Source organism: Schistocerca americana, chromosome 7 (genome assembly GCF_021461395.2).
Source record: "Schistocerca americana isolate TAMUIC-IGC-003095 chromosome 7, iqSchAmer2.1, whole genome shotgun sequence".
Classification (NCBI taxonomy): domain Eukaryota; kingdom Metazoa; phylum Arthropoda; class Insecta; order Orthoptera; family Acrididae; genus Schistocerca; species Schistocerca americana.
In genome coordinates, this window is record NC_060125.1 from 369,560,802 (window position 1) to 369,577,679 (window position 16,878).

Genomic DNA, 16,878 nt, shown 5'->3' on the forward strand with positions numbered 1-16,878 from the left:
TGTCTTATACATACATTTGATTTCTTAATTTGTCTGACCAGTGTGTTTGTAATTGCTGTATAATACCTTAAGTAATAACACATTTGATTTTCTGTCATTTTAGTTATCTACCTTGCTTGATTAATGTTGAATCCCAAAACAAACTAATAATGTAAATTTGAATATTAAAAATAACATCGTGATTCGTCGATATTTTTACTTTGATCAGGCAGTAACTAACATTAGGAGGTGCAATTCCAAGTACTGTGAAATAAAACGTTTAAAATAGCTTCCTTTTTGTGGGAGAAAGGACGAATTGATTAGAGTGATATTATGGACACACAACACTATGATTCCAATACAACATTTGATTATTTGACACAAAGGAATGTGCATCATGAAATATGTATCATATAAAGTCATGGATAATCAGTATTGTCAGAGTGTATGTAATTACAAATATCGATCTGCAACATCTTCCCCAACCTGGTCAGTTTCAAGAGAAATGAGCAGTTGAATGGGACGTGAGGTTATGGACCCTTCAGAAGTTCATAATGTTACAGTTCACATCTTCCTGTCTCTTCTCTCATGAAGATCTACCTGCACCTTACTTCACAAGCGCTATGGGCAAACATCCTCTTGAAGAAGAATGACATCACCCAACTGAAGTCTTCCTGAACCTGACCTTGGTTGATGAGCTTCATGAAAGTTTTTGAGCAGAATCAGGTATGCTTTCTTCCACCTGTTGTAGATATGTTCAACCATCTTCTGCTGTCATTGAAACTCCTTGGACATATCCTTTGTAACTGGTGGTTCTGGGCCTGTGGGTAATGTTGTGAGTTGCTCACCTACAAGGAAATGTGCAGGTTTCAGTGGTTGAGATTTCTTTCCCGCATGAATAATAGGTCTAGAATTTAGTGCTGCTTCCTTTGACCAGGATTGTGTTGAGACCTTCATTCATCTAACTGTGACTGTCCTAAAATGTTTCTCAGGCAGCGTTTGACAGATCCCACCATCTGTTCCCAGAATCCTACTGTGTCGGATTCATTGCTAACCAAGCAGGCCTATGGAACCATATAGTAGTGTGCTGAAGTTTGTCTGCAGTGGTACCTCTGGAGATCAGATCAGCTGGGTTTTCCTCACAAGGGCTGTGTCTCCACTGTGATGGATTTCTTCGTCATTATATGTCGATAACATGGTTTGACACAAAGGCATTCCATCAATTTTGGTCATTTCGTATCCTTCCTAAGGCTACGGTTGAGTCAGTCCAGTGTTGCACAACCTGTGTCATAGCTCGTGGCCTTACTGAGATAATGAAGTAGTCTTGAACCAAGAAATGTTGCTAGAAGCTCCAGACATGGGAACTTTTTTCTCTTGATGGAAGGTTGTCCATCTTTACTGCAAACTAAATGAATTGATTTTATGTTTGTAGTGATGTCGTACATAAAGGACTGCACCTTATGCCTTTTCTGATGCATCAGAAAATACATGGATTTCTGATTCAGTGTCTTCAGAAACACCAACCCTTCAGGGCATTTTTATGTGCGAACGTGCTGGCAAAGTTTATATCCACATTTACAAGCATTTGGAAGGTTCAAGAGGTAAGAGTTTGTCCTATTCAGTTCTTCTTGGCCAAATTTCTGGTAAACTATTTTTGCCATGAGGAACACAGGCAACAACAGACCCAGTGGGTCTAGAATCTGGCAGTGCTTCGAAGTACTTCTCACTTTATGCCAGGACATTCTCTAATATTGTCAATGACATTGTGGACAGTCTGAGCATGTCTGTCAGCCTCTGTGTCCTATGGCCCCCAAGTACTCCATATCTGTAGTCTTCACAACACATTCTGATTGAAATATGGCAATCAGTTGGCCTGAATTTGTGGCCCACTTCGCCATAGATGGACTGATTTATGCCAGGAGTGAGGTAAACATGTAATGTAAGTTAATCACTGAAATGTCATCATCAGCACCTGCTACAAAATGATCTATATACATGTTATCTTCAAAAAGTAAAGCAGCTCGAGGAAAATTTGTTTTGTGCATTTTAGCAAGTCCTTTGTGCGAGGCTGCAGTTAAGATTGAAAGGTAGCTGGGAAAGTGGTGTGTAATCTTTTCATCAATTGTGATATAATTTCCTTCTACACTTTTGTCTACATCTACATCCATACTCCGCAAGCCACCTGACAGTGTGTGGCACAAGCACACAAGACAGAATCCCTGTAATTGCTGGAACCAAGGGGGCACATTTTTTAGTCTAGAGTCAGATCACAAAAAAAGAGTGCTGAAAGAAATTGGAGCAGTACAAAACCATAATACATGTAACAGTTTCCAGAAAAATAAAGTTTGTTTCATCAGAACATTAGAGAGTTGAAAAACAAAATAGATTAGCTTATTGCATGCACAGATGATACGGAAAATTCTGAAGTAATAGGTGTTCTGTGCGTCTCTGAACACGATGTAACCACAGGGACCTACAAGTTAAATATCATTTTCGTGTAGAGTTAACCCCTTGCCTTAACATTTTTTTCAAATTATGTTAAAAAAATACATTTTTATTAATGAAAATATTCTCTAATAATTAACATCAAATATAGACATATAAAGACACTTTTAAAGCTCCAAATAATGATTTACAAAATTTTGAAGATCACCAGTAATAAAATCCCGAGTATGCTTGTGCACTGGACTTTGACTAAAATATCCTGAAACTTGAAGTCATTTTTATATATATATATATATATAATGGAAGGAAACATTCCACGTGGGAAAAATTATATATAAAAACAAAGATGAGGTGACTTACCGAACAAAAGCGCTGGCAGGTCGATAGACACACAAACAAACACAAACATACACACAAAATTCAAGCTTTCGCAACAAACTGTTGCCTCATCAGGAAAGAGGGAAGGAGAGGGGAAGACGAAAGGAAGTGGGTTTTAAAGGAGAGGGTAAGGAGTCATTCCAATCCCGGGAGCGGAAAGACTTACCTTAGGGGGAAAAAAGAACAGGTATACACTTGCACACACGCACATAATCATCCACACATACAGACACAAGCAGACATATTTAAAGACAAAGAGTTTGGGCAGAGATGTCAGTCGAGGCAGAAGTGTAGAGGCAAAGAAGTTGTTGAAAGACAGGTTAGGTATGAGTGGCGGCAACTTGAAATTAGCGGAGATTGAGGCCTGGCGGATGACGAGAAGAGAGGATATACTGAAGGGCAAGTTCCCATCTCCGGAGTTCGGATAGGTTGGTGTTGGTGGGAAGTATCCAGATAACCTGGACGGTGTAACACGGTGCCAAGATGTGCTGGCCGTGCACCAAGGCATGTTTAGCCACAGGGTGATCCTCATTACCAACAAACACTGTCTGCCTGTGTCCATTCATGCGAATGGACAGTTTGTTGCTGGTCATTCCCACATAGAACGCGTCACAGTGTAGGCAGGTCAGTTGGTAAATCACGTGGGTGCTTTCACACGTGGCTCTGCCTTTGATCGTGTACACCTTCCGGGTTACAGGACTGGAGTAGGTGGTGGTGGGAGGGTGCATGGGACAGGTTTTGCATCGGGGGCGGTTACAAGGATAGGAGCCAGAGGGTAGGGAAGGTGGTTTGGGGATTTCATAGGGATGAACTAACAGGTTACGAAGGTTAGGTGGACAGCGGAAAGACACTCTTGGCGGAGTGGGGAGGATTTCAGGAAGGATGGATCTCATTTCAGGGCAGGATTTGAGGAAGTCGTATCCCTGCTGGAGAGCCACATTCAGAGTCTGGTCCAGTCCCGGAAAGTATCCTGTCACAAGTGGGGCACTTTTATGGTTCTTCTGTGGGGGATTCTGGGTTTGAGGGGACGAGGAAGTGGCTCTGGTTATTTGCTTCTGTACCAGGTCGGGAGGGTAGTTGCGGAATGCGAAAGCTGTTTTCAGGTTGTTGGTGTAATGATTCAGGGATTCCGGACTGGAGCAGATTCGTTTGCCACGAAGACCTTGATGACATCTTCATGATCTGGACTCACAGTGAAGAAGAACTCCAGAATTTCCTCTCCAACCTCAACTCCTTTGGTTCCATCAGTTTCACTTGGTCCTACTCCAAATCCCATGCCACTTTCCTTGACGTTGACCTCCACCTGTCCAATGGCCAACTTCACACATCCGTCCACATCAAACCCACCAACAAGCAACAGTACCTCCATTATGACAGCTGCCACCCATTCCACATCAAACGGTCCTTTCCCTACAGCCTAGGTCTTCGTGGCAAACGAATCTGCTCCAGTCCGGAATCCCTGAATCATTACACCAACAACCTGAAAACAGCTTTCGCATCCCGCAACTACCCTCCCGACCTGGTACAGAAGCAAATAACCAGAGCCACTTCCTCGTCCCCTCAAACCCAGAATCCCCCACAGAAGAACCACAAAAGTGCCCCACTTGTGACAGGATACTTTCCGGGACTGGACCAGACTCTGAATGTGGCTCTCCAGCAGGGATACAACTTCCTCAAATCCTGCCCTGAAATGAGATCCATCCTTCCTGAAATCCTCCCCACTCCGCCAAGAGTGTCTTTCCGCTGTCCACCTAACCTTCGTAACCTGTTAGTTCATCCCTATGAAATCCCCAAACCACCTTCCCTACCCTCTGGCTCCTATCCTTGTAACCGCCCCCGATGCAAAACCTGTCCCATGCACCCTCCCACCACCACCTACTCCAGTCCTGTAACCCGGAAGGTGTACACGATCAAAGGCAGAGCCACGTGTGAAAGCACCCACGTGATTTACCAACTGACCTGCCTACACTGTGACGCGTTCTATGTGGGAATGACCAGCAACAAACTGTCCATTCGCATGAATGGACACAGGCAGACAGTGTTTGTTGGTAATGAGGATCACCCTGTGGCTAAACATGCCTTGGTGCACAGCCAGCACATCTTGGCACAGTGTTACACCGTCCAGGTTATCTGGATACTTCCCACCAACACCAACCTATCCGAACTCCGGAGATGGGAACTTGCCCTTCAGTATATCCTCTCTTCTCGTCATCCGCCAGGCCTCAATCACCGCTAATTTCAAGTTGCCGCCACTCATACCTCACCTGTCTTTCAACAACTTCTTTGCCTCTACACTTCTGCCTCGACTGACATCTCTGCCCAAACTCTTTGTCTTTAAATATGTCTGCTTGTGTCTGTATGTGTGGATGGATATGTGCGTGTGTGCAAGTGTATACCTGTCCTTTTTTCCCCCTAAGGTAAGTCTTTCCGCTCCCGGGATTGGAATGACTCCTTACCCTCTCCCTTAAAACCCACTTCCTTTCATCTTCCCCTCTCCTTCCCTCTTTCCTGATGAGGCAACAGTTTGTTGCGAAAGCTTGAATTTTGTGTGTATGTTTGTGTTTGTTTGTGTGTCTATCGACCTGCCAGCGCTTTCGTTCGGTAAGTCACCTCATCTTTGTTTTTATATATATATATATATAATAGAAGGAAACATTCCACGTGGGAAAAATTATATATAAAAACAAAGATGAGGTGACTTACCGAACGAAAGCACTGGCAGATCGATAGACACACAAAATTCAAGCTTTCGCAACAAACTGTTGCCTCATCAGGAAAGAGGGAAGGAGAGGGAATGACGAAAGGAAGTGGGTTTTAAGGCAGAGGGTAAGGAGTCATTCCAATCCCGGGAGCGGAAAGACTTACCTTAGGGGGGAGAAAAGGACAGGTATACACTCGCGCACACACACACATATCCATCCACACATACAGACACAAGCAGACATATTTTGTGTGTATGTTTGTGTTTGTTTTTGTGTCTATCGACCTGCCAGCGCTTTCGTTCCTAGCAGTTGAGCATGTCTGGTCATATTTGTGCTCACAGAGAATATTATGAATAGCATCATGTAATGAAATGAGCTTCTGTGTAGTGTTCAAAATTGCCAAATGGGCTTTCTGTGGTAAGTCCAACAAGAGCCGTACAAAACTGCATAGTATTAGCCCTCTTTCTCACTCACTTTGCTTTGAAGTTGTGCTAACTATTTTTCTAATTCATCTGGGATTATGTCTTACTAAAGACTGCTTTTGCAAAACTGTTGGAGTGTGTTGGTGAATTGCTTAGAAATCTGACAGTCTATGCTCAGATGTATAATGAAAGAAGCTTTTGCTGTCAAATTAGCTACACAGGGTGAAGGTGTCAAACTTTTAGTATAAGAAAGAGTCTCCGAATCTACCACAAACACTATTTTGAAGCAAGCAATTCATGTGATCATATTATATTAGATGTCATCTCTTGTTTGCTGCAAGGTTAAGTAAGCCATTAATTGTTAATATCACACAGGAAATCGTAATTTGTTCCAAGTTTCAGCACCAGAATATTATGGATGTACAGCACCATGATTACAGTACATCGATTTATTTCACACAAAGGAACATTTCGCATGGAATATCAAACAGATTAAGTCATGGATAATCAATATTGTCACAGTTTCTATAATCACATGTATCTACCCACAACAGAGGAGGGGGGGGGGGGGGGGGGGGAGTTGAGCGAGAGGTCTCTCAAACCGTAGTTAGGGGAGGAAATGTGGCAAAAATGTCACTGGTAGTGCAGTGGTAAACACTATGCCAGCTTCACTTCAGAGACAGAAGGAACAGAGTAAAAATAAGTTAAAAGAGGAAGTGAAAGTGAAAGTGGTTAGAAAAGGAAACAAAAGTAAAAATAGATTAAAAGAGGAAGAGTAAATGAAAAGTGGGAAAAGGGAAAAAATAATACATTTTTATTGGGATTCTACCTGCTTCCCTTCCATTTCACAACATGTGGGCCTGTCTCTGATTGCAGTTGAAATTACCTTCCCACACCTACCTACCTTCTCCAATCAATCCTACTTCCTTTCTAGGAGGTTATGGTTCCAAAAACTAGAAGAAATTGCCTTGAAGTATTTCTGTTACATGTATTGGGATTGAGCCTCCTGCAGGTAAGTACTGGCCAGCCTTTGTGTGTCTCAGTAATATTAAATGTTTTATTAATTCAATGTTCATTTTATGTGTATTATAATCACTGACAGATATACATTTCCAGAAAAAAAGAAAAATAATACACATCCAAAGACAATGTCTATTTTGATCTGATGATGGCATATGTCACCTGGTGGATAGTAGATGTACTGATAATAGTTTCAGTATCGTTTGCCAAGAGGTATCATATTGGCATAGGTACGAGAGCGCCATCTATGTCTACCCTTTAATAGGGAATGCTCATATCCAAAAGGCTCAGTGTGGTGCAAACATGTGAAGTGAGCAGGCAATTGTGCCAGGAAGATGCACCTGTGCTTCCTACAGCCAACTGAGTGGCTTTGAAAGGGGTCAAACTGTGGCCTTCAGAGTTGTGGGATGGTCCTTTCAGAAAATTGCTACGCAAGTTGGATGTGCTGTGTCAGTTGTGCAACAGTGCTGATATCGGTGGTCACGTGAACATTCTCAGATCGATAGATAAGGTTCTGGATGTCCACACGGCACAGATGCGTGCCAGGATCATTGTATTGTAAGGGCAACAGGGGTGGATTGTACAGCTGTCACAGCACAATTAGGAGGTCTTGTAAGTCCAGATGTGTCAATACAAACTGTTGTGAACCTGTTACTGGCAATGGAACCATGGGCACACACACCTCTAGCCTGTCTTCCAGTCACGCCACAGCATCAATGTGCACTGCTGGACTGGTGCTGTCAGAGGATCTCTTGGAAGATGGAATGGCACACTGTGGCCTTCAGCGATTAAAGCAGACTCTGCCTGCATGCAAATGATTGTTGGTTGTGTATACATCGCAGTTTTGGTGAGTGTTGTCTTGTAGAGTGAATTTGTCAAAAACACGCTGACCCCATCCCAGGCCTTACGGTCTGGGATGCAACACGCTGCAACTCTCGTTCACCCTTTGTGTTTCCGGAGGGCATACTAATCATTGCTCGGTACATGCAGAATGTTGGTAGACCCATTCTTTTGTCATTATTGTAATAGGAAGGTGATGTGGCTACCCAACAGGATAACGTTCGCCAACACACTGCCACTGAAACTCGGCATGCTCTGCAAGACGTGCAGCTTCCCTGGCTAGCATGACCTCCAGACTTGTCTCCAATCTAGCACATGTGGGATGTGACAGGTGAGAAGTAACTAGTGCAATTTTTCAACCAGCAGCTCTTGCAGAACTACATGAACAGGTCGAGCAGATGTGGAATAACAGATCTTAGGACAGTATTCACCATCTGTATAGTTGACTGGATTCCAGAGTCAGCACCAGCATTGCCACCCATGGAGACTACATCAAGTACTAATATGGGAGTTTGAGAGTGGATGGATACCTGGTACCTCAGAACTGCTTCTGCCATTGGTCTGTAAATATAATCATTTCATGTGCTCCATATGCACTGTTGCAGCAATAAATCTTGAGTGAATTGGAAACTGCTAAAGTGTTTACCCCCCCCCCCCCCCCCCAGCAGTGTGCTTCAAAATCAAAGATAATAGCCAGTCATTATTGTATTTATGTTCGAGAAGACCACTGCCATAAACAATGTTGTGAATTTAGTTGTCATTTTTATAAACTTTGTTAAAAGGCAGGTGAAATAATTTCTTTCTGAATTCAGAATAAAAATACAATCTCATGTCGAAGAAGCATGGGATTTTAGTCAAACCTTGTCACATATGCAAAGAAGTAAGATTACCAACTCTGAGAAATAACAATATTACAAAGTTTTGACCCTGCAATGTCAGTACATGAACCACGAACCTTACCATTCGTGGGGAATGCCTCAGTGATACAGATAGCCATACCATAGGTGCAACAGCAGTGGATGGGTATCTGTTGAGAGGCCAGACAAATATGTGGTTCCTGAAGAGGGGCAGCAGCCTTTTCAGTAGTTGCTGGGGCAATAGTCAGGATGATTGACTGATCTGGCCTTGTAACATTAATCAAAATGGCCTTGCTGTGCTGGTATTGCGAGTAGCTGAAAACAAGGGGAAACTACAGCTGTAATCTTTCCCTAGGGCATTCAGCGTTACTGTATGGTTGTATGATGATGGCATCCTCTTTAGTAAACTATTGCGGAGGTAAAATGGTCCCCCGATTCGGATCTCCGAGCAGGGAATACTCAGGAGTATGTCGTTATCAGGAGAAACAAAACTTGTGTTCTACAGATCGGAGTGTGGAATGTCAGATCCCTTAATCAGGCAGGTAGGTTAGAAAATTTAGAAAGGAAAAATGTGTAGGCTAAAGTCGGATATAGTGGGAATTAGTGAAGTTCGGTGGCAGGAGGAACAAGACTTACGGTCAGGTGAATACAGGGTTATAAATACATAATCAAATGGGAGTAATGCAGGAGTGGGTTTAATAATGAATAAAAATATAGGAGCGTGCATAAGCTACTGCGAACAGCATACTGAATGCTTTATTGTAGCCAAGATAGACACAAAGCCCATGCCTACCACAGCAGTAAAAGCTTATATGACAACTAGCTCCGCAGATGACGAAGAGATTGAAGAAATGTTTGATGAGATAAATTAAATTATTCAGATTGTGAAGGGAGACAAAAATTTAATTGTGATGGGGAACTGGAATTCGATAGTAGGAAAAGGAAGACAACGAAAAGTAGTTCTTTAATATGGAATGGGGATAAGTAATGAAAGAGGAAGCCACCTTGTAGAACTGTGTACAGAGCATAACTTAATCTTAGCTAACTCTGAGTTCAAGAATCATGAAAGAAGGTTCTATATGTGGAAGAGGCCTGGAGATAGAGATTTAGGAACCAGGGCAACTGTGGACTCTGACCACAATCTATTGGTTATGAACTGTAGATAAAAACTAAAGAAACTGCAAAAGGGGTGGGAATTTAAGGAGATGGGACCTGGATAAAGTGAAAGAACCAGAGGTTGTAGAGAGTTTCAGAGAGAGCATTAGGGAATGATTGACAAGAACGGGGGAAAGAAATACAGTAGAAGGAGAAAGGGTATTTTTGAGAGATAAAATAGTGAAGGTAGCAGAGGATCAAGTAGGTAAAAAGATGAGTACTAGCAAAAATCCTTGTGCAACAGAAGAATACTGAATTTAATTGATGAAAGGAGAAAATATAAAAATGGGGTAAATGAAGCAGTCAAAAAGGAATACAAATGTATCGAAAATGAGAGCAACAAAAAGGGCGAAAAGGCTAAGGAGGGATGGCTAGAGGACGAATGTAAGGATGTAGAGGCATATATCATTAGGTTAAGATATATACTGCCTACAGGAAAATTAAAGAGACCTTTGGAGAAAAGAGAACAACTTGTAAGAATATCAAGAGCTCAGGTGGAAAACCATCCTAAAGAAAGAAGTGAAAGCATAAAGGGGGAAGGAGTATATAGAGGGCCTACACAAAGGCAGTGTACTTGAGAGCAATATTATGGAAATGGAAAAGAGCGTAGATGAAATGCAAGATTTGATACTCCGTGGTTTCACAGAGAACTGAAAGTCCTAAGTCGAAACAAGGTCCTAGGAGTAGACAACATTACATTAGAACTGCTGATAGCCTTGGGAAAGCCATCCCTGACAAAACTCTACCATCTGGTGAGCAAGATGTATGAGACAGGCGAAATACCATCAGACTTCAAGAAGAATATAATACTTCCAATACCAAAGAAGGCAGGTGTTGACAGGTGTGAAAATTACCGAACTATCACTTTAATAAGTCACGGCTGCAAAATACTAACATGAATTCTTTACAGATGGATGGAAAAACTCATTGAAGCCGAGCTCGGGGAACATCAGTTTGGATTCCGTAGAAATGGAACATGTGAGGCAATACCGACCCTACAACTTATCATAGAAGATAGATCAAGAAATGGCAAACCTACGTTTCTAGCATTTGTAGACTTAGAGAAAGCTTTTGACACTGTTGACTGGAATACTCTCTTTCAAATTCTGAAGGCGGCATGGGTAAAATGCAGGGAGCGAAAGGCTATATACAATTTGTACAGAAACCAGATGGCAGCTATAAGAGTCGAGGGGCACGATGGGGAAGCAATGGTTGAGAAGCGAGTGAGACAGTGTTGTAGCGTATACCCAATGTTATGCAATCTGTGTATTGAGCAAGCAGTAAAGGAAACAAAAGAAAAATTTGGAGTAGGAATTAAAATCCATGGAGAAGAAAAAAAAACTTTGAGGTTTGCCAATGACATTGTAATTCTGCCATAGACAGCAAAGGACCTGGAAAAGCAGTTGAATGGAATAGACTGTGTGTTGAAAGGAGGATATAAGATGAACATCAATAAAACAAGAGTAATGGAATGTAGTAGAATTAAATTGAGTGATGCTGAGGGAATTAGATCAGGAAATGAGGCACTTAAAGTAGTAAAGGAGTTTTTCTGTTTGGGGATCAAAATAACTGATGATGGTCAAAGTAAAGAGGATATAAAATGTAGACTGGCAGTGGCAAGGAAAGCATTTCTGAAGAAGAGAAATTTGTTAACATCGAGTATAGATAAGTGTCGGGAAGTCGTTTCTGAAAGTATTTGTATGGAATGTAGCAATGTATGGAAGTGAAACATTGATGATAGAAAGTTTAGACAAGAAGAGAATAGAAGTTTTTGAAATGTAGTGCTACAAAAGAATGCTGAAGGCTAGATGGATAGATCATGTAACAAATGAGGAGGTACTGAACAGAACTGGGGAGAAGAGGAATTTGTAGCACAACTTGACTAGAAGAAGGGATCGGTTGCTAGGACAATTTTCTGAGGCATCAAGGGATACCAATTTAGTGTTGAAGGACAGCATGGAGAGTAAAAATTATAGAGGAAGACCAAGAGATAAATACAGTAACCAGATTCAGAAGGTTGTAGATTGCAGTAGGTACTTGGATATGAAGAGACTTGCACAGGATAGAGTAGCATGGAGAGCTGCATCAAACCAGTCTCTGGACTGAAGACAACAACAACAACAACAACAACAACAGTACAGGGTTACTTTGCAGAGAGATTAAAACAAGCCACTTTTCACTATCATGTCTGTTCCAAGAAAAGAAAGTGTACATTTATTACATTAAACAGACAAAGTTTTGGATTTTTGGACTGATACAATAAAATAACGGTTTGCATCATCACCAATTACCACATTTAATGAGAGAATGTCAGCTGTCGGGATTTTGTGTGGCTGTGACCATTTCATAATCTCAGCTTAAGTCACATTTTATGGGCTAGGTTGTGAAGTACATGAGGTAGTAACCGCAGCTTATGAAAAATCTTTTTAAGTAACACAATATACAAAGTCTTCATTGCCTGAAGAAGAATTGGTAAAACTATATTGTGCATATTTGGACGGTGATTTTATGCTGTTCTTGCATTTTATTTGAACCAAAAGCAAAAGAATCTCTCTCTGTCTCTGGCACAAATACTGTTATTATGCCAACAGATATATCCACCACAGGGAAAGATTTAATGTTTTTAGAAGTTATTGCATTATTTTCTCCATTTGGCTTTCTGTGTACTACATAAAACCAAGGTATATTTTGTTTGGTGCTACAAATCAGGTGAATAGGTAAAAATATTTTTTTATGAATGGTTTTTGTTTTGCCCGATGCGTTTTAATGGCTTACAGTTATTACGACTTATGCAGAACTGAGGTAATTGTTGTGGACAGTTTTGTCTAATATTCCCTTCACTGTAGTGATTTACTTACAGGACAGCTATGTAGACATGAAGTATAACTGCAGTAAATAGGAGATTTACAGAAGAAATGACTTAAACGGTAGGCCTACTAGAAAACATGCTGTTTGTCACTAATTCCTGAAACTCTTTCAAAAACTTAGTGAAAATGACTATTGTAGAGTGATGGTCACTTTTATGCATTGTAGTTAGAGATAAACCTCATTCTCTCTCATGTATTCACTGAACTGATTCTGTTGTTCATGTTAGAAAAGTTTATATTGCCAAACATAAATCACACAAAAGAGTAGGTGTATTGTAATGTCATTGTAAGAATTCCTTGATGGCAGAGTTGTGATAAACGACTTTGTCAGAAGGAACAAAGTTTAAATTCACTGTGAAATTTGTGCAGTGTATGGAGAGGTTGTCATGAGTGATAGTGATGTGAAACATTTGTGTAGAATGTTAGGGGATGGACTAATGATGTGCACGATGAGGCATTGAATAGACAACCATCTTTAGTCATTGATGAAGTCATACAAAAAATGGGCAGAATATATGGAGAAAACTAGCAGTTTGCAATTACGGTAATTATTCAACAAGTTTCCTCATCCGTGAACAGTTGTGAGCTGTAATAACATACAGATTAAGCTACCTCACCTTATCTGCTAAAATTTTCTTGTCATTGTGAGACCCTCAGTATTGCTTCAACTATCACATTTCTGCAGTGGAGCGCAGATGAAGGTGATCATTTTCTGTGTGACATTGTGACGTGATAAAACATAGGTTCCATATGTAAGCATTTAAATAAAAATTCTAGAATGATTGACAAGCTGTAGATTGAAATTACTTTGCTGTGCTAGATATAGTTATGACTTAGCTCCCAGTGATATGAACCTCTCCTCTGTCTTGAAAAAATAGCTATTCTTACTACAGCATTTTCAAAGATACCATCAAATCATGCTTAAGGCCACTGGTGGCATAGCCCTGTGATGAGTATGTGCAGAAGTTCATGCATCAGTATAAAAAATTCATGTGCTGTGAAATAACTGACAATTCTGGTATAAGGTGTACACAGTATTTGTTTACATGTTGTTGTTAATAACAAGGTGGAAACAACTTTCCAGGTAGCCTATTATTTTAACACTTCTGGTAATAGAAAAGGTTTACGGTTTAGTATTGCCAGTGTGTGTGTGTGTGTGTGTGTGTGTGTGTGTGTGTGTTTAATATTGGTAGAATCCTTGGAAAACTGCTTGAACTTTAGGAGAAGATATGTGTTACAATAAAACTGCCAATTTCCTAATTAGTAAGTTTCATTTGTCATTATGTGTCAACTATGAATGAATAAAAATCTAGGTAATTGCACTTTCATTCCCATTACTGGTTTGTTTGAGTACTGTCACTCTGTTCCACTATCTGTAGCATTTTCCATGTGGCTCTGCTCTTGTAGGTAGAAAGTGCCTGATTAAGAAAGCAGGTATTTAGTATTTGATTCCTGACCGATACTTTTGTATCTAAAAATAAGCCCCTATTTAAGTTTGTGTGTCAAGTCCTTTTCATGAAATACACTGCATGACAAAAAAAGTGAAGAACCCAGAAGGTGAGGATGAAACGAAGTGAAACTTCATGGGGTGAGAAGATATACAATGTTATTTCAGTGATTACAAATTGACTCAAGTTTACAAGGAACTTGGTAGTATGAGCCCAATATGATGTTGGAGCCTCTCCCCTGTGGCCCTTTCGTGGTCTGGATGCATGTATTGATTTCGTTGAGAAGCCATAATACCTTCTCCTGAGGCAAGGTGGCCTACAACTGGTTCTTAATATTCTGACTTCTGACACTATCACTAGCACAATTTATGTCCGAAGTGATCCCGCACATGTTCCGTTCCAGACAGGTCTGGGGATTTTGCTGGCCACGGAAGAATCGCAACATCATTAAGGCAGTTCATAGGGCTTTGTGTGAATGTGCATAGTTCCTTTGAAAAATTGCACCTAAATACATTTGCATGAGAGGCAAGGATGAGGACACAGGATGTCTGTTACTTACCGTTGTGCTGTGAGAGTTCCCTCAATCATTATGAACCATGACCGGAAGCCATACACAATGGCTCCCGACACCATGATGCAACGAGTAATACCACTGTGTCTCTCCAAAAAGTAGGAAGAATGGACCTCTCCAGGTTACAGCTATACAGGGTAACAGTGTTCGTCTGGGGTAGTGCAGAATGGTGGGTTCATTGCTGAACACACTGTGACACCGTCAGCAGTCCTTGCTTCCAAATCACGGTACGTGTCCAACATATGGGATAGTAATTCACTATTTTGTCTGCTACTAGTCTCCAACCAGTGGTTTGGTTTGAGACAGAATGTAGCTGGGAGTTCTTGGTTGTCAGGGTTCACGGTCCCAGAACAATGTAAGTCATTCACTACTGATAGGACAAGAATGTTATATAAAAGTTTTATCTGTGTCACCAACTGATGAGAGAGATGCTTACTACTAATGAATGGATGTCCCTGGCTAGCCGAAGAACAAAGGAACTTTATTAACACAACACATCAAGCAAGTTCAACATAAAGCAGCTTCGGAATAATCCATCTAAAGGATTGTCCAGATTTGATGTGAGAATGACACAGTATAGAGTAAAAGTTTCTTAGAAGATATAAACCATATCGTTAACGCTAGATGTAGTCACTGAATTGAGTCTGCTGGTGTGCCCTAATAGGGTATCATAATGTAGCCCGTGGTGTATGCACTCAAGGTGACTCGACAGTCGGGATGCGGTATAGCCCAGAGTGTACTGTGCACTCATCGAATGAAACTTTTATTGAGGAACTGTGTAATGTTTGGCATTAAGCCCAGAGAATAGTGAACTCCCAGTGGTTGTGTTTCTGGTGTACAAGAAGGACGGTACATTGTTATTTGATTGGTGGCTGAACCATAGGTGACACCCAAGATAACAGCCCGAGGTGGCGCAGTTGTTAGTACACTGGACTTACATTTGGGAGAAAGACAGTTCAGATCCGCTTCCAGCCATCCAGATTTAGGTTTTCTGTAATTTTGTGAAATCGCTCCAGGCAAATTCTAGGATGGTTCTTTTGTAAAGGGCAAGGTGGATTTCCTTCCCCATCATTTCGTAATCTGAGCTTGTGCTCCATCTCTAATTATTTCACTTCTGCTGGGATGTTAAGCTCTGATCTTCCTTCTACCCTTCACAAATCTGGATAATGCACGATTCAACCAGCTGGCCAAATGGAGACCCAGAGTGCGGTTCCTTTCAAACTCTGGCAGGTGCTGACGATGCTGTTACACATAGGCGTCATCTCCATGATCTTCAAAGTGACCTCTCAGCTCCTGACACTGTTCACACCCCTTGTATACCGGATCAGACTTATCAACAACACTTAACATGAACGACACTAATGCACTCTGTTGGCCATAGTACCTGTCTCAGAGAATTGCAGCTCTATGTATTTAGATACTTGCTGATCATGTGTACATGTATTAAGTTATATTGACGTCTGCCATGTCTTCTGGGTGCTTCACCGGGCGCTGATAACCTTGTTGTTGTGCGCCCTAAAACACTAATAATCATCATCATTATTCAGGGTGCTTCACTTTTTTGGTCAGCTGGTATATATTGATTCACTGTGTATTAAATCCATAAGAAAATAATTTTATTTTCATACTGTTAACATGTATGTTAGCTGAAAACATTATCTGCACGTAGATGTTGAAGGGTGATGGGGGAGGGGAACAATTTTGCTCTCATTTTGTGGACTGTTTCCTGTCATGACCAATTTTTTTCAGGTTTTTCCAGTCCTGCATCTTTGCAGCCATGGTAAATGTAAAAAAGGATGGACTACAAAGTACTGTTGTTGATAGAGTACAAGGGCTGTCCGGACATTCATCTAAAGTCGCCACTTTCTCATCAAAGGTAATATCTCATGTTAAAACATTTCTATTGAACTTCATGATCATCTCCATTCTTGCAGGGAAAATCATTCTGGTTCCACAGCTGATGATAATGTTTCTTGAAATAACCTGTCCACAGGTTAGTTGAATTCTTTATTTAGTCACAGCCAATTCTGAGAAAAAAGTCTCATTTTCAAAAGAATGACATCATCATCATCATCATCATCAAACAGCATTCATGATTGTAGAAAGTCCACAAAAATAATGGAAATGAAGTTTGAAATTACATACGGCTGTTAATCGAAACTACATTTTTCCACCATATTAACAGTAATAAGCA

The 16,878-nt window shown here is 40.9% G+C and overlaps 1 protein-coding gene across 3 annotated transcripts in view; it reads left to right on the forward strand.

Annotated features, from left to right (window-relative positions):
- LOC124623203 (Hermansky-Pudlak syndrome 5 protein homolog) overlaps positions 1-16,878 on the forward strand; it is a 93,210-nt gene that overhangs the window by 53,785 nt on the left and 22,547 nt on the right. For all 3 annotated transcript variants that reach the window (XM_047149020.1, XM_047149019.1, XM_047149021.1), the window contains exon 6: positions 16,434-16,560. In XM_047149020.1, the coding sequence (XP_047004976.1) occupies positions 16,434-16,560 (127 nt within the window). The remainder of the gene's footprint in view (positions 1-16,433; positions 16,561-16,878) is intronic.